The sequence below is a fragment of the Pagrus pagrus genome, assembly GCF_965226575.1.
Source record: "Pagrus pagrus genome assembly, chromosome: 18".
Classification (NCBI taxonomy): Eukaryota; Metazoa; Chordata; class Actinopteri; order Spariformes; family Sparidae; genus Pagrus; species Pagrus pagrus.
This window is the reverse complement of record NC_140202.1, coordinates 8,581,709-8,609,439: the sequence shown is the minus strand read 5'-3', so window position 1 is coordinate 8,609,439 and position 27,731 is coordinate 8,581,709. Positions and strand designations below refer to the sequence as shown.

General features: G+C 41.2%; 2 protein-coding genes across 7 annotated transcripts in view; one reads left to right on the top strand and one right to left on the bottom strand.

The window, feature by feature from the left end:
* Positions 1-340: 340 nt before the first annotated feature.
* Positions 341-3,822, top strand: insm2 (insulinoma-associated 2). Its single transcript, XM_084382142.1, has one exon. It carries the CDS (start codon positions 382-384, stop codon positions 2,380-2,382), a length of 2,001 nt encoding a protein of 666 aa, XP_084238268.1. The 5' UTR covers positions 341-381; the 3' UTR covers positions 2,383-3,822.
* A 37-nt stretch (positions 3,823-3,859) lies between these two features.
* ralgapa1 (Ral GTPase activating protein catalytic subunit alpha 1) overlaps positions 3,860-27,731 on the bottom strand; it is a 66,939-nt gene continuing 43,067 nt past the window's right edge. For 5 of the 6 annotated variants that reach the window (XM_084382136.1, XM_084382137.1, XM_084382139.1 and 2 more), the window contains 2 exons: positions 12,269-12,393; positions 3,860-7,390 (listed from right to left, as the gene is read on the bottom strand). In XM_084382136.1, the coding sequence (XP_084238262.1) occupies positions 7,245-7,390; positions 12,269-12,393 (271 nt within the window). In that variant the 3' untranslated portion in view covers positions 3,860-7,244. Of the gene's footprint in view, positions 7,391-10,547; positions 10,580-12,268; positions 12,394-27,731 lie in introns of all 6 variants that reach the window. The other variant, XM_084382138.1, reaches the window with a different exon arrangement.

The following is a 27,731-nucleotide window of genomic DNA, read 5'->3' as shown; positions in this document are numbered from 1 at the left end:
TCACAATAAGACACCAACTTTCTGTCTGATGTTCGATTTCACAATGTAAATCTGAATCTAAATGTAATCACTAAAAGGACTGTGGAGGTTCTGACTGAGCGAAAACTCGTCCTTCAACCTGTGTGTGTGTTTGTGTGTGTGTGTGTGTGTGTGTGTGTGTGTGCGTGCGTGCGCGTCTGTGTGAGAGAAGGAAAGAGTGGTCGACAGAAACAAACACGCGCACCACAGACACTGTCGTGTTCTCATCCCACCTGCGCGCGCCTCTCTCTCTCCCCCTCTCTCTCTCTCTTCAAAGCTCTTCTTCAAAGTGTGCTCGAGACAAGAGTTGTTGTTCTTTCCGCCTGGTGGTGCCACGCGCCGAGCATCATCGTCATCATCACCATGCCTCGAGGATTTCTGGTGAAGAGAAACCGGCGGGGTTCGGCAACATATCGGTCCCGAAACAACAGCAATGACAAACCGGTACCGTTCGACGCCGACAGGACCAACAGTGACAGTTCTGAAGTGGCACAACCTCAGGCGGTGACGGAGAACCAGGTCCTGAATGTGTTCCCCTTTGAACGGCAGGACGGACAGCTCCCGGTGTGCCGCGCGGACTCCGCCGGTGTCAGAGAGGCTTGGAGCCCGCACGTGGAGTCCGCGCTGGAGGCGGAGGCGGACCGTCGCGCGCAGCTACCAGAGACAGAAGAGCAGGTGAGCGAGGTGGACGTTTTAACTCCAGATGGTGATTTCTCCTACTTCTTCCCTCCTCCACCACCTCCACGCGACTTGACATTGACAGAGTCTTGCAGCCCCGTTAAACCGGTCGGCACGAGACTGCTAGAGCAGCACGGGGAAGGGGAGAAGCAGTCGTTGTACACCGGCAGGTGCCTGACAGCATCCCCCGTGTCGGAGCTACCGGAGCTGCCGTTCCTGGTGAGCTCCACGCCGACTTCGGTTTCCGCTTCTTTCGAGAGGCTCCTCGCGAGCAGCAGCCGCCACGCGCCGTCCTACGGGCGCGGTGACAAATACGACACGAGCATGGGTCATGTGCACTTGTTCCCGCCACTGACACTCATGAACCAGGAGCAGCATCCCGTAGCGAGAAAACGCACGTTCCTGGAAGCGGACCAACGCCTGAACGGCAACAGACACAACAAACACACCGCGGGCAACCCGTCCAAGAAACCCAAAGTGAACCGCAAACTCAACTTCGAGGATGAGGTCACGACCTCGCCGGTTCTGGGTCTGCGGATCAAGAAGGAGAGTCCCGAACTGAGGAGACAGCGGGAGAAGTCGTCTGCTGCCACCGGGAACCAGCCGCTGGGAGAGTTCATCTGCCAACTGTGCAAAGAGGAGTACCCCGACCCTTTCTCCCTCGCGCAGCACAAGTGCTCCCGCATAGTGCGCGTGGAGTACCGATGCCCCGAGTGCGACAAAGTCTTCAGCTGTCCAGCAAACTTGGCCTCCCACCGCCGCTGGCACAAACCTCGTCCGGTGAACAACCAGGGAGGAGAGACTCCGACAAACAAGAGCCAGCCCTTAAAAGAGGCACGAGGACTCATTCAGCACGAGAGGCAGCCGGTCGAGATGGAGGGCAAAGAGAACGAGCTGCTGCGCATCAACACTAATCAGCACCACGCAGCGCTGGACAGTTCCCGCATCAGGCGCGAGCCGTCCCTGCTGCTGCTCCACGGTCGGTCTCGGGACAGTCCCGACAGAGACAGCCTCGCGCCTCCTCTCTATGATTCCTCGCTACATTACCGGGACCCAGTTGAAAGCTGTCTGGACCTGCAGCCGCAGGTGAGAGCGGCAGACAGCCCGCCCTCGAGCCTCCTTCTACTGAACGGCAACCCAGACGAGCGCGCGGACCTGCCCCAGCAGCCGCCGCCGTCGCTCCCGCATCCTCCTTTACCGTTTGTCCAGTCGTTACCGGAGGAGGAAGTGTACGAGTGCCGGTACTGTGGGAAGAAATTCCGCCGACAGGCTTACCTGAAGAAACACCTGGCTGCGCACGAGATGACGGCGCGAGCGTCTCCGCCCCCTTCAGCTTACGGCCAGGCGCGCGAGACCAGCGGCGGGCAGAGCCAGGTGTTCCTGTGTCACCTGTGTGGCGCGCGCTTCCCGTCGGTTGAAATCAGAGACAAGCACCGTCTGTGGCACGCGATGCGGGACGAGTTACTGGCGGGAGCGCTGGGAGGAGGACTCAGACCAGATGTGTTCCACGCGCAAGGGGAAGAGAACGGCAGCCGGGAGTGCGAGCAGCAGCAGCAGCAGATCTTCACGTGCAAGCACTGTCCGTCCACATTCTTCAGCTCCCCGGGGCTCGCGAGACACATCAACAAGTCTCATCCCACCGAGAACCGGCAGGTGATGCTGCTGCAGATGACCGTGCGACCGTGAGACGCGCGCGAGATACAGACACAGTCAGCAGATAAAATGATCGGTCATTAAGAGGAAACTATGAACTGAAGCTGTTCGTTGTTTTCATTCACATTAAAGTCCACATGTGTTGCAGCTGTCGTGTGTCCGGACTGAGGCCAGTTTGTTGAAGCTGCTCAAAAGGCAAAAAGTTCATCAGCGTTATCACAGGACAGGGCTGAAGTTGAGTCACTGTGCCTTCTGTAGCAAACGTTTTCCACGGTGTTAAAATGATGAAGGAAACGCAAAGTGTTAACAAAACTCAGCTGCGACGGCCACAAGGCATTTAAATTTTAGTATAACCAGTGCTGTCCATGGTGCTGAAATTAAAGGAACGACCCACTGAAACTTGTACAGATAAACCAGAACTCCTGTCCGCAAACACAAGTTGTTCAACCTTTATAACAAACAGGACTGTAATACTTGACCATGAAGAGGAGAAAATTCCTTACTTGCTTTTTTTTGAGGAAAAAACATTTTTATAGAGGGAATAGACATTTTTAACTAGAGGCAAATTTAGGTGACCCTTATTCAAAGAGGCTGTTTCTTTTGTTAAATCCTCAGATGAGAACACATTACCTCTCAATATAAATTTTTTTGTTAAAAGGGATAGAGTCAGTAATACAAACACGTTTCTGGACTATGTTTCTGTATTTCTATTCTCATAATGGGGATATAATTGTTTTTCTGTATTGGCACAGATGATGCCGGCTTTTTTCAGCTTCTCTTGCATCCTCTCATATTACACCCAGCACCCTGTACATGATCTGCCATGAGATCACATTAACTCCACAGACTGCGTTTGACTGAAGGGCTGTTTTGATTAGGCCCGAGTAAGAGGGACAAATTTTACATTTACTGAAACAGGGAATGACAGTACACTCTACATACATTTAAACTCACGGTCAACATACTTCTGTGGCAAAGTGATCAGATTATACTAAAGCTCAGGAGGAGTTACCTACTGGTGTAATATGTAGCGACCTGTAATAATATAGAAAGTGACCTTCCTTAGCCCAAGAACTGGAGACAGAATCAATGTCCTAACTGTTTCAAAGACAATTTCATGTACAGTAAACAATAAAAAAAAAAACAATAAAACAAAGAGAAAATAATCAGATAGACCATAATATGCCTTTTATAGTAAATGTGCCAGTAAACTTCTCAGCTATAAAATATTTTCATACAGAAATGTAACTTTAATGTTAGTACTGCTAGTAAAAAAAAAAAAAGTCTTTTGTCTCTATTGATTATGACTGTTGAAAATATTTGCTAAATGCCTTCATGATGCTAAAAATGTAATTGTGGTTCTATGAAGCCTATACAGTACTATTTTGATATGTTTGAAGTTGAATGTGAAATTTATTGTAAATGATTGTCAATAAATGTTAATACAGTATAAATAACGAGGAGTCCAGCCTACTTGTTACACACACAAACATATGAATCGGTCCGGGGGTCAGTGGTACGAATCATTTATTGTCAAATTCCATCATCGCTGTGTGTCCAAAAGAGACAGTACACGTTTACATACTACAGGTCTGACAGTAACATAGTTTGAGGAGTTGTGTGTATATTGTGATACAGCTGTTACATGATCAACACATGCAGTTAGTCTTGAACTGGTGTCATGCAGTATGTACAGTCAGTAGTTACATACATCAGCTTTGTTCCGAACTAACGTCTGGACCGCAGCTTAACCCGTATCCATCACAGCCGGCATGTTCATAGCATCCATCGACACAGGCACAGAACATTTTTATTGATGAAGGGACGTTTCTGCGGTTGATGTGGCTGCTGGAGAAAAGGTAGTCCGACTTTTTTCCTCCATATTTAGACAACCAAAATTTCCCGTTTGGGTCAAAAAGACTGAACAATAATTCTGCAAATCTGAGTCCAAATCCTACAGACAGTTTTCAGTGTAGTTGATATTTATTTGCTATAATGCTGCAAGGCTTTATAACTTACGTGGTATATTTTGGTTCCTGCTGATCAAGATTTTTAAACCAAACAAACATGCATTTATAAAGTCATACATCTGAGTTCAGTCCATTTTAGTGAGCAGATAATTTGAGCTAATCACTGAAATCCTCAGCAGTATTTTAATACCGTTAAACAAACTTGAAGTGTGAAATGTCCCATCTTTTCTTTGGGACCTAAAAGCAGCATCATGACTCACTGGTATCTTAATCCAAAGAGTATGAAGGAGTGTAAACAGGCTGTTGCTGTGTGATGTAGGAACTGGGACAGAGTTAGGGATGTATTGAACAGGTTCAGGTTGTCAACATGTTTACAGGTGGGTGACTGGCAGATGAGCTGTATACTATATACAGCATGTACAGATCAGTCCCAGAGTGCATTGGGGCTACTGGACCGCGTGCCTCAACCAATCAATGGTGCTTCAATCTCAGCAATAATAACAATTGTAACAGCAATAATTTAAAGGGACAACTCAAATCTCAGCTGACTTCAAATGTTCACAAACAAAGGAACAACGTGAATTTGACAATGGCAAATTTCTAAAAGTTAACATTTTCAACCCCATGGAGGGGTCAAAACAAAACAAAACAAAACAGTCTTACAGTCCTGTTTCTCTCTACAGAGAATCTATGGCTGTAATAAATCATAAAAAAAATCAACAGTAACATAAAATACAGCTGTGAAAACACTTAACTTCAAGCAGTGAAGCATAATGCAAAACCTTTAACTCAGATCCAGATTTTCCAATTCAACTGTTTCATACATGTATGTTTCCTTAACCAGGGATGAGGCAATGGCAGAAGAACATAATGGAGATGTGGAAATCAAGCTTTCATGTAAGATGGAGGACAAGATGCATGTACTTTAATGATATAAGCCGATTTGAAACACTTAATTTGAGTTGAGCTGAACTGATGGAGTGCTGAAATGAAGGTGTTAAATACACAAAGATCATATATAGTAGTGTTAAATTCTGTGATTACATGCGAATCCCCTTCATCCAGAACCAGAACAGAGGATGAGTCTAAATATAAGAGCAAACAGAAAAAAAAGAAGCACAAAACTGTTCATATTTAAGTGATGATAAGTAAATTTTCTTCCTCTCTTTGGCCTCTGATCTACAGTATCACTTTTGTTTTTCCTCCTTCCACAAACAGTCTTCAACTAAACCCACCTCAACAGACATGGAGCCACATTTAGCAATATGTCGAATGATAAAAAAAGAGGAAAATTATGGCCTTAAACCTGTTTTTTCTTCTTCTTTTAGATTTATTCTGGCTGTGGTACCAAGGTCACATCTATAACCAGTACAGAAGAGTTTTTAAGCTACAATGCAATTACCTTAAAACTCCTTGAGAATGAAGTGCAAACTGGTTATGAAAAGGAAAAACCGTTGAAACATAAAATCTTGTAGTGTCAACCCATTTGAAGCAGATATGTGGTCTGAGGTTAAACCACAGTTTGGCTTTGGCAGCTATTCTCACATAACAGTATATACACAACAAGCCTCCTCACACTGTACACATTCTTATAGATATTCATATATCTACTATATATATATATTTATACTCATACATATATAGATATACATAATGTATATATATATATAGTCAAAGGAACAAGGAAGGAAAAGCTGTGGTTCGATTGCATCAGATAACGGAGTGACACTGAACTTAAAAATACAGCAACATTCTTGTTTGGGTCAAAACACACTTTACAGTCAATTAGAAAAACAAACAAACAAAAAAAGGAAAATAAATGTAATGAACATCAGTGCTTGTCCACATTTTACAGCATGAGCAAAAAAAAAAGTCAAACTTAACGTGCTTCCTTTTCGATCAGTAACGTGTCGTTAATTTCTAGAAAGCGCTTTTCTCTCCTTTATGAAAGACAATAATCCCTCCATCACTTCTGCAACACTGTCTCACATGGATTCACTCAGAGGGTCAGCTGTCAGCCCCATAAGTTCATGGAGGGGATTTTATCAACACACAGAGCGTTTTTGGCTTGAGAGCGTTGCCACATCCACAATGACATGTTTCTATTATTGTTAGCAAATAGATGAGTTTGTATTTACAGTTAATGAGGGCAGAATATAAAGCGACCCCTTATCTTTATATTCCTAATGCTGTAGTGAGAACAAAAATAGACTTTTATCTTGCTTTCTTCAGGCAACACCAGAGGTGCAGCCGCTCTGAATTCATCCTTATTATATCAAAACTCATGTTTCTGTCTGTACACACATGGACCGACTATTGTACAAATATACAGATTCCCTATAGGGACGTTCAACAGCCTCGACTTTTGTGTCTCTTTGCTCTACAGTTTGATTTCAATGTATAATGTGGCACACTTAAGCTGTTCGCAGTCCTGGTTACACTGGCGTTTGTGCAATTTCTAACATGGCACATATTATTTTGAACTAATACTGCACTGCTAAGGCTGCTCTTGTTCTAATGTGGCAGAGATCAGCATGCTGCCGCACTGGTTCAAATGGTTATTTGACAGCAAAGCTAAGGATAAATTCAGTAGCTGGGAGCAGTTTCAAAATGAAGTTACAGTATAATATAGTCCACAGAAAACTATTACATGTTTTTGAGAGTACAACTGTGCGATAAAGCGGTCTGTACATAAAAGGCCAGTGTCAGATCAGAACGGCAGCATGCTGGAGGAGATGGGATGAGCCGGGAACACCACTCACCATTTTTCCTGTTAAATTTGATGTGTGTCATATTTAATTTCCTGTACTTTAAATATAATCAATGACCAAATTTCCTCTGAGGAAACATCTTTCGAGGACTAAAGAGTCTGACTGATCAGACATGAAGTGACATGAAGTGTCAGTTTGGACTAGGCTGGAGAGCTTAAGTTTTATTGGCCGATCCAGAGGAGCGTCGCAGCTTCATGGACATGCGGCTCTTGCTAGTCCGAGGAGACATGGGGGACGCCGAGTCGCTCCCGGCCTCCCCAAGAGCCGGACTTTCTCCCCGAAGAATCTCTAGGCAGGAGCCTGAGGAGGAGGAAGAGGAAGGGGAGTGTGTGAGGGGAGGACGGGTGAGGTGACGAGGGTGGATGGATGGGGGAGGCAGGGATAAAGGAGAGGAGGTAAATAAGAGCAGAAAAGGATGAAGGGACGACAAGAAAATTACATCACACCCCTTAAAGTTCTACTGAATGCACAAATTCCTACAGTCACACAGGCAGGACAGACAGGATGACAGACACACACACGGGACAACAGACAGACAGCTAGAAAGACAAACAACATAAAAGCTCTATTTTCTCAGTTTGTATTGTATACTGGGTTCAGTCCAGTTCCCTATAAACCACTCGACTAGCTCTGGTCCAGAAATACGGAGAGACTTTATCTATGAAAATCACACAGTGTTTAACTGACCCTTCTAGTTCATATGCCGGAGAAACACAACACAACTCAACAGTCTGAAAAAGCAGGCCACATGTTGTGTTTCTAGACTCATCCTTGCAAGCCCTCTGAGACTGTATGTGTCATTAAAAAGCGTTATAAATAAACTTGTCTTGACATCAAATGTTTAACACCTGCCTTTTACCATCTGCTGTCAAGGCAACAACTATTTCAATTTAGTGATAACACAAAGCAAAGTGCTGTGGCTAAACATACTTTAACTACACTTGTAATGTCAGCTGCTTCTTTTCTCTATTCTGATTTGAGTTATAAGATACTGTAGAAGTGATGGCATATATAAATATATATATATATATATATGTATGCTATTTTCATACATAAATATATACATATTTTGCATATTTTTTACTTTAAATTTTGAATCATTTGTAAAGTGGCTGCTTGAAAACTAGTCTCAAAAATCAATGACGATTGAGTCTAAAGCTGATACTTAAGTACATCAGGAAGAGAAGCTAAACTGAGCCTCTATCTATACAGCATACCATTCACAGCTAGCATGAAGGACCTTCTGCTTCAGACCCTTCCCCTTCACCCTGAGCAGGTTAAAGCTGTCTGGTGGTTTAGGGACCATTACATACAAAGCACTATGCTCCTCTAGAGTAGAGTAGAGTAGAGGAGAGGAGAGTAGAGGAGAAGAGAGGAGAGGAGAGGAGAGGAGGAGAGGAGAGGAGAGGGCAGGAAACAAAAGGAGAGGAGAGGAGATGGAAGGGAAGGAGGGCAAGTAATAAGAAGAGACAAGAAGATTGAAGGAAAGAATGAAACAGAAGAAAGGAGGAGAAATAAGATATAGAAAAGGGGATGTAAAGAAAATAGAAGGTATAAAAAGAGGAAAGAGGACGAAGGAACAGTTCAGGAGGAAGAAGGGATGGTCAGAGAAAAGAAAGAAAATAAATGAAAATGAATAAAAGCAAGGAATAAGAAGTTCCCACACATGTAAAGAGAAAAAAACAACAATACATTCAACAGGATGGAATGGAAAGAAATAGACAGAAACAGACTGACAATACACAAACACAACACAACATGAACACACATATATGATGATACAGAAAACATTTCAGCGACATTGTTTCTTTCCCCACCACGCAGTTACCGATTTCAAATCAATACAAACAACTGCAGTGCAAAAGAAAGACAACTTGTTAGTTTCAAATTAATCAATGTGTGTATGTGTGGAACTTAATTAGATATGCTTACCCACTTTACTGTGTGTGTATGTGTGTGTGTGTGTGTGGTGCTACAGTACTACATCATATCAAAACCAGGATGAGAGGAGCATACAAAAGGTAAGAGTTAAAGTTTCACCAGGTCAGCGTGACATCGCAGGTTAACAGAACAAAAAGGAAAACTACTGAGTGAGTGAAAACATGAGAGAGCAGAAATTTCACACTGTTATAAAAAGGATGTGCCACTTTCATCATGCCACTGAGCGTAGTCTGGTATGAAGCAGATCTAATGCTTAAGAAACAAAAGCCACACAGAAGTTATTTCAAAAAGACAATCCCTCTGAGTCTGTTAGACAAACTTGATCAGAATCCTAAGGGATGATCACAACAGGCTTAAAAAAGAATTGGTACATATATTTTTTTATGTTTATTTCATTTAGCCTTCTGACTATTAAAGTCACTACGAGGGATGTTTAGTTTTTATTGATTCTAGCAGCCCCTGTTCACAAAACGAGACGACACCAGCGTCTCCTGTTGTATAGATCTTTGCTAGCGTGTGCCGGCGGCGTGTGCATTTGTTTTGGAAGCGAGTGATGGATGGATCGCAATGAGGTTATGTATTTATATGTAATTTACATGTGATATATGTGATTGGACCAGAGCACAGGCATTATACTATATACACTACACTATATAAAAATAGAAGTTTTTTCACTGATGGTCTGGTTTGCTGTCACAAGTCATTCATCATCATCAGAGGAATCACAAGACTGTTTCATAAACAATTAAAAGTTCCTCATAGTCACTTTAAAGTGTATTGTGAATCTCCTGTCAGCCGCACTATATGTTTTTGACTATTGTATTTAGAGAGGAAGATTTCCCTTTCCAGTGGACCACAACAGGTATTTCAGTACTCTGTAAATAGTTGTAGCTAGATGTGTAAATGGGCAACTGTTTACTAACATACTGACCAGAACAACCTTATAAGGTGATGATGAGTCAGTATTTTTTTAAAGCCTCTACGCTGCACTCAAGTGACCAAAATAATCAGTTAATGCAGGTTTAAAACTGCCACAGCAATGTCAGCATTGAAAGGAGCAGTTTTAGAAATCTGTTCAACAGGTCAGTCACTCATGTTCAAATATCAATGACTAATGACAAACAACAAGAGCTGAGACATAAACCGGATCAAACAAGTTGGAAAAGAACAGGACTAACGTTACAGCTCGCGTTTCAAGATGAAATGACGGGTAATGAAACAGAGCTCATCTTTTAGCTCAAAAAAGAAAATAATCTCTCTTAACCTAATGCCACGTTACTACACAGTCTGTTCAATCATACCAAACTGCCCCCACAGATGAGCTGAAAATGACACTTCCTTTTAAATATTACAGAACTATAAACACATGCAGACCTGCTTGGAAAACACACAGGAGAAAAGTTGAGAAAACACACTGTGGTCGAGCGAGGAATTGGAGGAGAGCATAGGTTAGGCTGAAACGCAAGTAGGAAGAGCCAATCAGAACGGGGCGTGTCAATCATGTGACCAGGCTTACCTTTTAGCTATAGGCAAGTGAGACATTACGATCTAAAGGAGGGGGGAACAAAAAGAAAAGGAAAAGAGGAAAGAAAAAAAATAGACAAAAATAAAATAAAATAAAATAAAATAAGGTAAAAGCAAATTAAACAAAATAAATTAGAAAAATAATTAAAAAAAGAAGATAATGAAATAAATGAACAAAATAGGTCAAAGTAAAATAAAAACAGAAAGAGAGAAGAATGTTTGATCATTGTGCTGTTAAGGGAGGGGAACCTGTAAGTTAATATAGGGAGGGGGAGGGGGGAGGGAGAGAGAGAGAGAGAGAGAGAGAGAGAGAGAGAGAGAGAGAGAGAGAAAGAGAGGGAGAGAGAGAGAGAGAGAGAGAGAGAGAGAGAGAGAAAGAAAGAGAGGGAGAGAGAGAGAGAGAGAGAGAGAGAGAGAGAGAGAGAGAGATGGGGGGTCTGTTGTAATTTGAGCAGAGTTTATTTCAGAGCACAGGATTGATTATGTGTCCCATTTTTTCCCCCAAAAAATGATTTGATTTCTGAACTTTGGACATGATACGCATATTAGGATTGATTGCAAAGTGAAGGTTTTGAATTGAATGGCTCTAAGAATATGTTATTATCTGACAAACTTTTTAATCCTGTGTTCTGAAAAGACATTTGGGGCTGAACAACACACTGATAACACAATAAAGAGCATGATTATACAACTTCTGACAGGGGACTTGAATACAATTCAATATTCTGAATGAACAAAAATAATAAACAATAACATCTCAGATTGTGTTTAATGTTATTCAGCCCCAAAGCAGGTCGATTGTTATTGTATAATTATTAATATTTTGACACAATAGCTGGTGAGACGAGGAACAGTTGGCTGAGAAACAGTGATCAATTATACACACATTTAGACAAACACTCATTGTCACACCTCTGCTTGACCAGTAAACAACATGCCACTGTATCCGCACATTAATACACTGATGTGTGACTAACACAGGCTTACGTCACACAGCTGTGTTCCTTTATATATAGAACCTCTTTATAAAGGAAGTGTGTCTTAGCTGCAGAAGTTATTGTAAAGAACTGCTATGTTGAATAATGTGATTATATGTGAGTCAAAGGACAGGACGCTACTTTAAATTACACTGAACCAGACACATAACAGGCAAAAATGATCAGTATCCATCTAATATACTTAACAGGAGACTATGAGAGTCATACATTAGAATACGACTCCCATGTGCAAGTCTGGTATCTCTACGGCTGATCAGATGTCAGCTAATTCCTCAGAGATGCTCTGGAGACAGAAGAAGGCCAAACAAAGCTTTGGACGAAAAACAGGACTCATCAGATACAAGACTGTGAGCTGCCTGTGTGTGTGTGTGTGTGTGTGTGTGTGTGTGTGTGTGAGAGCTCTCTGGTTCAAAACACAGGAAGGGATACTGGACAGTTGGTAGTTTACAATCCAGCAGGTAAGATCATTATTGATCTCAGCCCTCAGTTCTAAATTGTCTCAACCATTTGTGGTGAAGACTTGAGATGCAGCCGGACAATCTGTGTCCAGATTTGGCCCATTTTGACTGGTTAACAAGCTTTTAGCACGTTGCATTAGTCACCAATTTCTTTAAAGCCTGCTAAAGAGGATTTGATTGACAGGTGTAGCTATTGGTGTGGTATAATAACTGTCTGGTGACTGAATGTGTGACAGAGCGAGAGGTTTGTGTCTTACCTGTGTCAGAGGGAAGGTGTGTGCAGGGAGCAGGGCTGTAGACTCTAGCTGCGTAATCCTCAAACGTGGTAGGCTCCTGGTGGTGCTGTACGATGGTTTCTAGGTATCGGGCTCTCTCCTCATAGCTGAGGTCAGAGGTCAAGGTCAAACAACATCAACAAAAGAAATGGATGAAAACTCACTGAAGTACCCCTTTAAGTGAGATTTAATTAGAATATTTTGTGCATCATGTACTGCTTTAATCGTTTGCACATTCCTTACAAAAGGGATTCACTCAGTTGTCTCTCATTTAAGCTTTAAACAAATGTTTCAGAAAAAAAACCTGGGTGATAGTCACACTTTAATGACTTAAAGCTGCAAAGACAATGGGAGGCTGTTGCAGGATTGCTTAGTGTCTAAATAAAATCACTAAGCGCCAAAAACAAACAGAAGTAACAGAGTAGAGAAGAAAATACAAGAAACTGGAATTGGACACTATAAAATCTAGACATTACAGTAGATAAAAGAAGCAAAAAACTGAAAAAAAGCTTATCAAGAGAATATTAAACTGAAAAAGGCAAAAAAGATACAATACAATATAATTAAAAAAGATGAGTAAAAAACACTGCAACAGAAGCCAGTTAACTCCATATAACTATTTTTCTTTCTATGTGAATCTACAGAGAAAGCTGTGGACATAAAAAAAAAGGACACCGAAGGCCTTTTGTCACTCATTATTACAGCCTTCAGCAATGAATTCAAAGAGAGAGGCGCAGGGATTCAGCTAAGAGCGGAGTAAATGGAAACCAGGACTTTGACTGTCCATCTATTAGAGATAACCTCATTGATAGAATGACATTTACCCTCTCTTCCTTAGTCCTACTCATACATCCAACCATAATGACAGCCATATGCTGCCGTTACAGGCTCTCAGACACACACACATACACACACACGCACGCACGCACACACACACACACACGCACACACACAACTCAGTCCCATCATCTCCCAATAGTATTACCATTTGCTCAGTGAGCTCCAATAACTGAGGATTTTCAATGAAAGCAGAATGTGTGTGTGTGTGTGTGTGTATTTGATTGGTTGTGAACAGGCACAATGTGTGTATGTAAGTGCATGTGTCCCTGTCTGAGTGTGTGATGGGATTAGGCCAATGAATCTTCAGAATGAAATCTGTGTGTTTGTACCTCAGCACGCGCGTGTGTGTGTGTGTGGGTGCGTTGTGAATGGGTCAGCCATCTGTAATAGCGCCCATGGGTTTTCTATTGGGTTAGCGAGCTGGTCTATGGGCCTCAGAAGGAGAAAGATTCAGGTCTAATGGTAACTGATCCAGTTAGAGACAATGATAATAACAACAATATGGCTCCTTTAAAGTGGAGGGACAGACTGCACTGGCAGAATTAAAGAGAAAGGAGGAGGGTGGAGATGGAGGAGAGGGTGGATGGGTGGAAAAGCTGGCAACGCAGAGAGGAAGAAACATAAATAAACTTCAGACAGATGACGCTGTTTGTTAAACATTTTACTGAAATGAACCAGTCTTGATTTCACAGGAACTTCCAGTACTTTTAGATGTAGAAACAGTAGTTACCGTTTCAGAAATTATTTTCAGGCTTTTACTTGAGGGAAGTTAGAGCCGCAAAGGAAGCAAGGTGCTGAGAGAGGAAGTGAACTTATAAAAAAAGATGGAGAGGAAATAGAGAGGGTGAGGAGGAAGAAGGGTGAGAACCCTGCAGTGAGTCAGAGGAGGTGAGGGGGAGGACAGCAGGTGAGGCGGGAAAAGAGGATAATTCAAGCAACAACATGACGTGTGTGTGTGTGTGTGTGTGTGTGTGTGTGTGTGTGTGTGTGTGTCTGTCTTCTGGAGAGAGCTGACAGAAGAGCAGCAGTCACACACAGCGTCTCTCACACCGAGTCTCTATGTGATCCCGCTGTTTGCCTTTTCCTGCTCCCCAGCATCGCACTTCCCCCCCCTTTCGTGAATGGATGTGTGTGATGTGTGTGTGTGTGTGTGTGTGTGTGTGTGAGTAGGGAAGAGATGTGTGGATGCAGTTAGCAACACAAACTGTTATATTATACACTGTAAAAGAAACATAATTATCTTTATATGCTATTTAATTAATGTCTGGTTGTATGGAGCAGCAGCTGGGTACACAGATAGGCACAATCTGCAGGTTTTTGGAAATTCACTGCCAATGTGTCTTTTTCTGAGAAGGTGAAATGGTTTAAAGGACACCTGAAGAGAAGAAAGAGGTCTACAGCGGCAGGGCAAAGTGAAAGAAAGAAGAAGAAGGAGAAGAAAGAGAAATAAATACATGGTGCCACTGCTGAGATAAATGACAGGAACATCACTTAGTTGTTCTTCACTCTTTCTACGTCTGCTTCCTTTATATCTCCCTCCCCCTTTCTTCCTCTCAGCAAGGGTTTCTCCCTACTGGGAGGAGGCAACATTGACAGGAAGAAGGACGCACTATTGATGCAAAACCATCCAATGAGCAGTAACATCATAACCAGATTTGCAATACATTAAATGCTACACAGGTGTGTTAAGTCACTCTTTCTGATTGTAACTCTGGCCAGTTTGCAGTTAAGTGGAGCTATGACTAAAATTAAAATGACGTCACTAAACTAATAACAACATGCCCTTTTCACTTATATGTTAACATAGTGTGATGATCACAAAATCAATGGTGGCGGAATTTCTTTTATTCAAGTTCCTGTTGTTGTACAAGCTAGCCCACTGGGACACTTAATTAGAACAGGTCATCGTTAATGGTTTTAGTAATTAGTATGGTCAGAATACTGGAATTTCTAGTTTTGCCTTAACCTCGAAAAATATGTTTATTTCCCTGATAACATGGGGGAATAATTGACACAACATTGAGGGCATACTATTTTTGATTCTTATCAAAACTATTTGATCATAGTGTGCTGCGTGTTAAGCAGAACAGTATCCAAGTTATTGACTTCTGAACATAGTCAGAAGACTGTGAGGAGGCGGGGCTATGTGGACACTGCAGCGCTGTGCATGTCTCAACTCGCTGTCGGAGAGAAGAGAGAGGCTGGCAAGGCTGTATCGATACAGCAGAAAACCAGTATTGAAACGGTTTTAAATATTCAGAATCAATGTGTATTGAGATATGGATATTTTTTGACACCACTATTAGTATCACCTGTGCTTTTCCTACTATGAGAAGTATAAATTGTTTCAGCAGAATAAGGGAGCTGTCAAGCTGGTCTCCATATGAACACACAAGCTGTGCCTAAAATCACTCCCTCCATACCAGGAACTCAGTTTAGTACAGTGGGATTTCAGACACTCGTGAATTATCATCATCATCATTTTGTGTAATAACTGGGGGAGTTAAAATGCAACACACTGCATTGTAAGATTGTTATCAGGAAGTGTGTACACGGTGGAGGGTAAATACACTCCCCCTATACACTCAACAGGGAATAACAATCTGATGAGGTCAAATCAAGAGTTTATTTTATTTATTGGGGATTTAATAGCAAGTTAATTAGATGATGTTTATCCAGTTCATAAAACCCTAGGATATGTCTATATTAATCAGACATGTAAACATGGTCATTTCTTTAGATGGTAAGCTAAAAGCTAACTTTGCATTGAATCATATGAACTTCCAGCCCTCTTACTTGTAAAGAAATGAAAGCTGTCTTTTGAACAAAAATGGTAATGTTGAATATTTGTATTTCTAATTGTATTCTTGGTGCTAAATGGTCATTGCCATTTCTTTTTTGTATTTCTCTTACCAAAGAGTGCATGTTCATCTGTGTGTTCACTATTTCTCTGAAATAATATATGATATAAGCAGTACGCCCGTGCTGGCAGATAACCTCGCTCAGGCTATCTACCCACTTATTCTTCAATTTATTCAAAGCAAACTGCTGTGGCTGCTGCAAAAACACACACCGCATCAGTTGTTTTTTTGCATGAGGGGATTTCTGCAGTAAAACAATGGATAGCCCACTTGGCTTTTTCAAAAATAAATGACGTCTTTTCTTTTTAACCTAGCTTTAATTCTGGAGTGATGACGCCTTTAAATTGTATCTTATTAGGCTTGTTTTTACGTTTTTTAAGCTACCAAATAATTCAAACCTTGGTGTTGAAATTTAGTAGCAGCATTTTCTTATATCTTAATATCTGATTATTTAACTATGTTCCTTTGGTTTGCTAAATTTTGTGCAGTTGCATTCTATGTGGCAACTGTGCATGCAATGATTATTCCTACCGAAAAGTAGAAGCCAGTGAGGATTAAAAGAAAATAAACCTGCATTGCCTTTACACATCTCTGCCTTCATCCATCCATATCTCCCTTTATCCAAATGGCAGTCGTCACTCTGAAATCTAGTGTAATTGAATTTTAGATGGCTCTTCTTATTAAGTCATTAGCAGAAAAATATCTCTCTTTCTGAGATGAAAAAGGACAGAAAGAGGGAAAATTATAAGGGAGAAAGAAGGGAACAGGGGCTGGTGAGGGAGAAAAGGGAGAAAGCAGAGCAGAGAAAGGCAGACGGGAGAAAGATAGAGGATAGAGGAGGCAGATAAAAAGCCTCTTTTGTGTCGAGTCAGAAACTCATTTTCTTGTGCGCGGCTGAAAAGAGTAAAGAGTTCATGCCTTCTCCAGCTCGTTCTCTCTCTCTGTCTCTCTCTCTTTCAGCCCTTTTCTTACCCTCTCTCTCCTGCAGCGCAGTTCGTGGCGGTGTTCGACTCCTGCGATCACTTGAGACTGATAGAGACTGGAGGAGGAGAAGAGGCGAGGGGGGGGTAAAGGGAGCTTGTTAGCGCATTAGGAGCTGGGCCCACCACTGGGATGTGAGCGTTGGGCGGTGTTTCTATGTAGAATTGTGCGACTGTATGCAGAGTTTATAGAATATTCTGCTGTATATGTGAATACTTACGATGCTTTTATAAGAGTTTTACATCAAAATGGCTACATTTAGTTATTTGTTTTCTAATTGTTTGGAAATAGAACACCACAATTTGATGGAATCAACATAAAACAAAAACATTTAATTACACTGTGGTATAGTCCTGTGAAGTGGATCACTTCAATAACCTGACTCTCAGTTTCTCTGCATTTCCTGACATCCCTTCCCTGTCTGTTGCAGTCAATCCCCAGGTCACTGGCTCCTACTGTAGATGTAAAATGTCATGAAACAGTGTAACTAATCTACACTTAAATTTTTTGTAAAAAAAATAAACTCATAAAACAGCTGGACGCGGTTGTTATTAACAAACCTTACTCATGTGGAAATGTGGAAATACTGACTGACATTTTCCAACATTTTCACTTATTCTTTAATCATTTGTGGCGCTGTTACAAAACATCACACCAATGGACAACTTTGTGTTACAGGTAAAACCAGAAAACTACAAGGAACCTGAGGACCTCATACATAAAAGGTTCAGTGTGTAGGATTTATTGGCATCTAACAGATGCACAACCAACTGAATACCCCCCGACTCACCCTCCTCTATGGTATCGCCAAAAACACTTGCTCTCTCGGGCCAGCGTTCTGTTTTGTTCCGCTCTTGGCTACTGTAGAAACATGGTGGACTCAGGACTCATTCCCTCTGACGATGTAAAAGGCTCATTTTAAGTAAACGAAAACACAACACTTCTTATTTTAATTTGATTATATAATATGATTATGAATACATTATTATGAATCTCATATTCCATTTGTGCCAATGGATTCCCCTCAATCTTAAACACTGTGCCTTTAAAGCTACACAAGGCAACTTCGCCTGTGGCTCTAAATGACATCTCGTCAGCTAAATGTAGACAGTTATCTCATGTTTATGAGCCCAGCTGGTCTGTTTTATATTGAAAAATACCAAAGCGATAAGAGAGTTAGAGGAGCCAACAGTGATGGGTCCACTTTTCTCTGGACAGTGTTCACTCACTGCCATTCATGTTCCACTGCAAGTTTTATGAATCGTTTCCTTTGGTCAAACAAGTGTACGGGTCACACCCTAATTCAGCTGGGCAAGTCAGGAACATCTCTAACTATCCTGCTGCAGCTACAACTTTGTGGGATTTGAATATGAACAAAGCATTTTTTGTATTAACATGTCATCAAGCTTTTATTTTGAAAGGTAAAGACATTTATATATATATATATATATATATATATATATATATAAAACAACTTATGTCCATCTTCTATAGCTTGTCAAGAAGATACCTCTCCTCAGAAAAACACACTGTATCTCACTCTGCATCTCACACATACGAACACACAAACACATACACCCTATCTGTCCTCTCCACCCCAGGCATTGGAACAGACAACAGAGAGAAGGACATCAGAGGGATAATACAATTGGAAAAGCTTTACAGCGTGTAATGATAAACCTGTGCGTGTCTCTCTGTGTGTGTATGTGTGTGTGTGTCCATGCCCAAAGGAACAAGCTAATGGGTTTATATCTTTCTGTGATAGCAATGATATGGAGGCTTTGTGATTTCATTACGAGTGTGTGTGTCCACATACGCCAAAAGATGAGGACAGAGATAGGTTGGTCTGATGCACTACTTATTGTTGGGACCAATGTGCACGGAAACACACACACACACACACCATTGCACCAACACTTTCACAATCATATTTACCTCTATTCATCTGCTCTTAAACCTGACGCAGAAACAGAGGATGAGGAGGAAAACAGATGTGATACATTAATTGGCCCCTTGTCACCCTACTATTTCACCCTTTGACATGTGTGTGTGCATACATACACCACACACAGACCTTCACCCTGCTCCCTGTCGCCACTGGGGAGCCCTAAAGCTGCCAGCGCAATTACAAGCTTTATTTAACGGACACACACCGCAAAGTGCACCAACACATACATGTGCACACACAGCACGGGTGTTGGTGAACGTCACAGAGGCCGTAACAATAATTCTCTGATTAAGGAGACGGATCCTGCTCTTATCTGCAGGCTCTAACAACAGTTGGACAACATTTATCCTCCACACACACACACACACACACACACACACACAAATGCACACGTATGAATCCTTAAAAATAAGCATTTCCTGACATCCTGACGTTGTGCTTTTTTTTTTTTTACTGACTATTTACTTCCCATCTTTCCACGTACAAGTACTCTGCAATCTTTTTAAAACTCAAAATAACTTGGCACAAAAAAAGACAATGCCTTTTAGAAACAATAAATAGATATATATTAAAGCTTAAATGATTTGATTAATCGTGTGGTCAACTCACAGAAAATTCATTGGAAATTCAAACATAAATGTCAAACATTTCATGGTTACAGCTACTTGTATGTGTAATATAAAAAACAGCATTAATAAATGGTTTATAGTTAATTAAGCTTTAATTAATAGTCATTTGATGTCAGCATACAATAAAAATGCTTTATAAGCCATTTATTAAGCAAATGCAAAGGTTTGTAGACATCAGCGGTAACTTTACAATAAATAATTGCTATATATATATATATATATATATATATATATATACATATATAGGACTGTCAATCGATTAAAAAATTAAACCATGATAAATGACAAATTAATCGCACATTTTTTATCTGTTCTAAATGTACCTTCAAGGGACATTTTTTAAGTTTGTTAATACTCTTATCAACATGGGAGTGGCCGAATATGCTTGCTTTATGCAAATGTATGCTTATTATTATTGCAACAATCCAAAACAATGACAAATACTGTCCAGAATATTCTCCAGAATAACTTCAAAGGTACTGCATGCTTAAAAAATATGCTTAAAGCATAGCATGGCAAACTGAAGCCCAACAAGCAACAACAGATGGGCATACTGACCTGAACGTAACATTCCTTAGTAATGCTAACACAATGCAGTGTCCAACTTTACACTTGTAAAGGTTAACTAAACAATGTTAATTGGCCTGCAAGCTGAAGCCACCTCTTTAGCTATCGCTGTTGAAAGTTTGTCGCATGTAGAGTCTGCGTTGCAAACTATCAGCGTGGTCTGAGATGGGGGAGGAGGGCTCTCTGCATCAGCTGGTGCTTGGCCAGCAACTGGTATTTGAGACTCGACGTACTAACTGGTAACTCAGTTCACATCGACAGTAAATGCAAATAACTTTGCTCTAGTGGGGAGAACCATCTGGCAGGGCTTTGAAGCTGAACTTGCCTTTCAAAAGACCCTTTTCTTTATCAATTTCTGCTCAAAGAAGTTTGTTTCTGCTGCCATCCACAACGTTACTGATGCAGGCCGAGGGTCATAATGTGCGTGCTTTAATCCCATGTCATAAAAATTAGAAGTTAAAAGGAATTTGCTATATATATATATATATATATATATATATATATATATATATATATATATACACACACACACACACACACACACACACACACACACACATAAATATACATATATATATATATATACACATATATACACATATATATACACACATACATATATACATATACATACATATATACATACATATATATACATACATATACTGTATATATATATATACATACACATATATACATATATATGTACACACACACACACACACACACACACACACACACACACACACACCTGCTGGGATACACTGTCAAATTTAGCTGTTGCTGACTATGTTTTTTTGCTCTAATCAAATATCTAACTGTCATCAATTATTGATTACCAGCTCTACTCCCAGCCAGTGGAAACCGTTCTCCTCTTTCTGTCTTTTTGAGACCAAATTGAAGAAGGCTATTAGAGCTCATGTTGCTGCGCTGCACTCGTCGTGATCTTGGTCATCTGTGACATCCCACCCTGAATTTTAAACACCTCGTCACATAAAAATACTTACATTCACACTGCCTGCACCTTCCAGTGTCTGTTTGTGAATTTACACAGGCACACACACACACACACAAGCACACACACTCACACACACTACAGATTAGCTTGTTTACCAGTCAGAGGGGGGTCTGCTCCAACAAGATGTGATCAAACCGCTGATGACTACAACTCATGTGTCTGCACAGCTCTCTGCGACAAGGCGTGTACGTGTGCACACAAACACACGCAGAGACACACTCGGTTACATGAATTACTGAATCATATAGTTCGGAAATTAGGCCAAAAAAACATGATAGGACATGAGTAATATCTAAAGTAATACCCCTCGCTAAGCAGCAATTTGCCGTTTTTCTCCTTTATAATTCAGATCTCAGACTGTGCCAGTCACACATCTGTGTGTGTGTGTGTGTGTGTGTGTGTGTGGCAGCAAATGCTTAAAATAGACCTGTATCTTGAGCTGAAACATCAGTTCTTTTTCCTCCTGTGAGACTCACCCCTGCCAGGTTTGCTGCGAGAAGAATATGTCCTGTTGAAATTCTTGACTACGGGATATTTAAACACAAAAACATTAAGAACACCTTTAAGCCTTTTCATTTTTAAACTAATGTTTTAATTAATAGTTAATAATTAGTTAATAATAATTAATAATGTTTTATTGTCCAACCATACACAATAGCAGCCTTTCAGTCCTCACACACCTGCTTTACTGTAAGCAAAATAACTTTGCTTTACATTTTTTTTTCACAACTATCATTTGATTTACTTGAAAAAAAGTGAGACCAACTCTAACATCTGCATAATTTCATTACACACCAAAGTGTCAGTGATCACAGTGCTAAAATGTGCTTGTGAAACAGAGATCCCGAAAGAATCTCTCTCTATCTTTCCCGCGCGCGCACACACACACACGCACACACACACACACACTATTCCCCAAGGAGACGTGGAAGAGATTAGCCGTGACCCCTCCTCCTCACCCTTTTCTTTTCATTTCCTCTATCTACCCGATGGGAAACAATTAAGCACAATCACCTCCCCCCTCCGCACGCATTCACACAGACTTGTATTCATTTCCTTACCCTTAACCTTCTACACACAGACCCTTAACCTAATCCTAATTGTATCCTAAAGCATCAAATAGCTCTCATCGTGTGGTGCCTTTTGACAGTATAGCTGCTCATAGAACACTGTTTTTGTCAATGAGGATCGGATAGATACATTATTTTTATATTCACCCATATTTTACAATATGCTGATCCTTTATTTCTCACTCCAAAAAGATACAATCTGCTGACAATTTTGTATGTTTTTATGTCTGATGTAAAAAAAAATTAAAATATATATATATTTTAAATGAAATATCAGAAATCTTGATATTTTAATGTACCCTCATTGCTGATTTCATAATTGTACAATTCCATCAAATGCAGCAGGATGCACTGTGAGGACAGGCAGCAGAACGGCTTTTTTTTTTTATGGGTATAGTGCAGCTCAGGGAAGGTTAAGGATAACATGACCCCATTTCAGTATCAGCAATAACAAAATGTCTTCAATTTGTAAGGTTTTGCCCTCACCTTTCTACCATGGTGAGGAACACACACTCCTTGTCACACACGGCAGATTGTAGCCTCGCTGGGACAATAGGCTCTATTGTGGGAGCTGGCAAAGAGAAGGCAGGCAGGCCGCTAGGCGTTTGGCTGCTCTTGGTGAATGTGTGTGTGTGGATATGGGGGATAATAGCGCTACATGCCCAGAGCTGCCATCATTTCACTGGGAACAGAGTGTGAAAGAGAGGGAACGGCAGTGACACACACACGCACAGAAAACACACACACAAACACAGCATCGCTATCACACTGAGCCATATGCTGACCCCAGCCTCAGTGCAGCTATCTCTGCCAATCAACTACTAGAGGGGATGTCCCCCCCACACACACACACAACACACACACACACACACACACACACACACACACACACACACACACACACACACACACACAAGCAAACAGTAGCTCTAATCCTGAGAGTGAAATATATACACACGCAACATAAACACCATGGAATACACAGGTGTAAATGGAGTGATCATATATACATTTGAAAATTCATGCACACAAACACACATACACACATTCACACTTGCTGGAACTTGAGCGTGCATGTGTGTGTGCGTATGTAGCAGCTTAGTGTCTCTCCAACATTGTTCCCCCGAACCACAATCACCCAGGAGCAGATGGAGGACGGCCACAGCTTTCTCTTTCTCACACACACATTAACCTCCAACTAACATGCACACCCTCACATGGACCAACACCTAACACATACAAATGTCTCACACACACACACACACACACACACACACACACACACACACACACAAACACACACAGTGTTATCAGATGATAGAGCAGCTGTAGGAGATCTAGCGAGGTGAATCTTGGCCAAAGTAGTCGACGAGTCCACAGTACTGGCTAAAGAACTCGGGGAAACAAAAGTGATTTAACTTTTAACGCATAGTATGAAACTTCTGCCACTATGGATCCCTTAATCAAAACAATGAGCAACCACCATAGCCGATGAAAATCTACACCATCTGATGTGACTCAGGCAGAAATGTTCATTTACGTTATTTTTAGTCATATGTATGACTTTCTTCCTTACACTCTGATGTACTCTGAGTGCCATTCTAGGTTTTAATTTTTTATTTTTTTTTGGCCTGATGCTTATTTAATGAAATCAATACCTTGCTATAATCAGGCTATTATGTTATCAACTGTGCTTTGAAATTCCATATCTCAAATGAAAGCTAGTATTATTCAATACCGCTTTTAGTGTTAACGACTGCTATGAAAAGCCCAAACCAAACGTTTTACTTCATCTCTTGCTACTTCTTTACTTCCTGATTTCCTTTCCTAATGTGTACTTAAATCTTTCAAAATGGCTCACAAATCAATAGTTTTTAAACTTTTAAAAAGTCTCAATAATTTCCTGTAACAGCTGCATACAGTAGATTTAAACAAACCTTACTCAAACTGGAGTAAAAAGTGCCTTTGCTCATGGTAGCGTGGTAGCATGTTACCCAGTCCAAAACTGTGGCTCATTGTTGTTGTTTTATAGTAGCGATGAAGCTCTGTGAAACAGAGGAAAAAGATAAATCAGGCTTTAGTAGTTATTGGTTTTGTTTTTAGACATACACATTGTTTACGGTAACACAAACATAAAAGTGAGTGTTTCAGCCTCTTCTTTGTTCTTTTTGAGGTATTAAGTTGGAATTTATCTTTTCCTGATACGATCGGTACACAGTGATGGGTTCAGGAGCTTAAGGAGAAGTGACCCCAAAATGTCATTCAGCGGTTTGTTTCTTACTTTAACCTGGTCTAATCTATGGGTTCAGTGGGATTGATCCACTGTGGTGGGCTACAGGAGGAATCCATTTTTTATCTGCATTGATTAAAGATTTGCTGCTGTGTGTGCCAGTCATCAGAGCGTAGAGAAGTTTAAAACCTACAGTGTGTTGAAATTCACTGTTACATGTGAATATAGTGAAAGATGTATGGAGGGGGACAGTATGTGTGTGTATGCATTGTGGAGTCTTGGATTGCATTTCTTGCTGCAATGAGCTGATATGTGAGATAGAGCTGTACTTACATACAGCTGCCCCAGCAGCCTGGCACTGTGTGTGTGTGTGTGTGTGCGCTGTTGGATGGCTCTAGTCATGGTGCATGAAAGATCAGAGAGAGAGAGAAGGCAGATGGACCGCCCTGAGGGCCAGGAGAACCAGAGAGAGAGACAGAGAGGGAGAGACAGAAAAAGAAAGAAGAGAAAAATGCCAGTTAACCACTGACACGGTTAGCCCTGCCAGCCTTCTTCCCATCTCTCTTCCCCCATTTGATTCTGTGTCAGCCCCTCTGTGAGGATACTTGATGTTACCATGCTGCACTGAAACACAGTTGACACACAGCTTCATGAGGCACTTCAGGGGCACACAAGGACATCTAACCCTCACGTGGAGTTGTGCACAAACCTCCAGGAATGTCTTGTCTTATGTGACCAAAAAATGGTTAAAGTTAGGGTTGTACTAAATCTCATACACTAGAAGCTTTGTCAACATAAATACATGTAAGCTCTTCAAATACAGCCATGAAATAGAATTGATGCTTTGGGGTTATATGCCTTTGAGTACCAGTCAAGGTGCAGTTAACATCCATGTCTAGGCATCGCATCTAGTGAAGACTTTCAAGGAATTGAATAAAAAGTATAACGTTTATTTTGGAGAAAATAAAATAATTTCCCCTAAATGACAATATCATAATTAAAAATGTTTCAAATTAAATTGTTTGATTTTGGGTTTTTTTAAAACTCTGAACTGAACTTAACAGTACAGTGCAGAAGTTTGATGGAACCAACACTTGCGTGTGCAAAAGGCGGGGATTGTAACCTAGGTAACAATCTCACAAAGTCTAGCCTAATCTTTATCTGCAACTGTACAAAAATTCTGGGTTTAAACAGAATGAACAGATATGCAAAAAAGCTGTGCAGCACATGAATGTTGATTTAGAATTTGAATGTCAAAGTTATGAATGAAGCTTCGAACTTTTCGATACAGCCCTGGTAAAAGCTTTGCATTTTATTTACCTACAAGGTTCCACCTCTGTCGCCGATCCTATACTTCATACCTGAATTACTTTAATGTCTTTTAAATTCAGTAGTTACGGCACAAGATCACAAACTCAGTTTCACAGTGTACAAGGCACTCTTAAAAGTATCTTACAAGTTGTTACAATTTTCAGAGGACAATGATAGTTAAAAAGAAGAAAAAGTGGAAAAACACCAATATGACAGAAATAGGAGACACAGATGCACAGAGATGAGGAAGTTAAGAGAAACGAGAGAGAAAACAGACACAGAATTAGAGAAATGATGATAAGAGTTATACAAGACAGCAGGAGAAAGAAAAATTAGGGCACAACAAGACGAAGACGGATGTTGAGACAGAGATGCTGAACTGGAGAGAGAAAAGAGGTAGAAGAGGAAAGAAAGGAGGAGTGACAGAAGTAGAGGGCAGAGCCGGGAGGGAGAGGCAGAGAGACAGAAGAGGAGAGGAGAGAGGTGTGTGTAGCAGAGAGATGGGGAGTCAATAATGACTGATTACTGTAATTCAGCCTGTCAGAGACATCGACCTGCTGCTACCACCAATCAATACACACCAGGACACTCGCAGACACACACAAACACCTCAAAACGAGCATGTGCCTCACATGTGTGTCATCAAGCAAGTGTACATCATCACACACACACACTACATATATGTAAACACACACTACTTCACAAAAATGTAGAAAAAAAACACACAACTGTAAAGATGTCTACATGTCTGCGCACTCACATGGGATTACCAGAGTCACACAACAAGCACACACACACTGGTACAGGGACATTAATATGTGCGTGCACACACACACACACACACACACACAACAAACATGTGCGCGTGCACACACACGTGTACAAACACAAAGGGGTCGGGGGCTGTTAGGTACGAGCTACAGCCCCACACTGGGCCAAACAATCACAAAGTCTCTGCCTTGCTGGGTGGATGAGGCAGAGCAAAATGGCTTCTTGAACCCTCCCCTCCTTCCCCCACTCCCCCCGCACTCTTTCCACCTTCTTGGCCAGCGAACACTCACATTATCTCTCTGAAAAGAGGAGAGAGGGGGACAGGGAAGAAGATGGAGGAAGGATGGATAGAAAGACAAGGGTTGTGAGAAAATCAAATGAGAGAAAGTTTGACAAGAGGAGAGAAAGAGAACATAGAGATGAAGGACATGAGGCAAGTGGAGAGTAAAGACAGAGAGGGAGCATAGTGAAGGAGGGATGGAAGAAGGGACGAGGGACAAAGGGACAAACAAGGACAAAGAGAGGGCAGAGGAAGGAGACAGGATATCAAGAGGAGAATTAAGATGAGATACAGGTGAAATAATGAGAGGAAAAGGAGGGTGTTGGTTTAACAGAACGTGGCTCTGTTCTGAATCTGAACCTAAGATTGGGTGAGAAAACATGGGGCTTATATCAAACTAATAGACTACACATTTTTGCCAGTACCAGCTGAGTGAGATGTCTTTACTCTAGTCAGTGTTGTTGTGGGGTTATTATCATTATGGATTGTACACCTAGCAATTTTATCCCTGTTTATCCACTGTGCGTCTCCTACAGGTAATCTATGGTATCTTTATGGTCACTGTGTGGCTACCTGTTACAGCTGCCACCAAAATCTTGGCTTGAGAGGCCTAAGCATGTTTTGAAAAGATCTTGATCTTCCGCATACAATGCATAAAAGACTTCCCTCAGAGTGTTATGGTCGTCACATATGTCACTGGCATCTATCAATCTTTGTAAGCAGCTGTCACATGTGCTGTAGGATGAGCCTGCAATAGCTAATGATCTCATAAGGCAAACAGACAGACAAGGTGAAAACAATAACAGCTACGCTAGAGTGGAGAGGAATGATTTGAACAAGGTTACAGTGATCTGCAGCCCCTGTATCTGTATCTTGCATGGTCGTGATGCTATCACACCAACAAAAATCTGTCCAGATAGACAGAGATATGAAGACCTG

Coding starts and splice junctions, on each gene's coding strand:
- insm2 (XM_084382142.1), top strand. CDS start 382: ATGCCTCGAGGATTTCTGGTGAAGAGAAACCGGCGGGGTTCGGCAACA.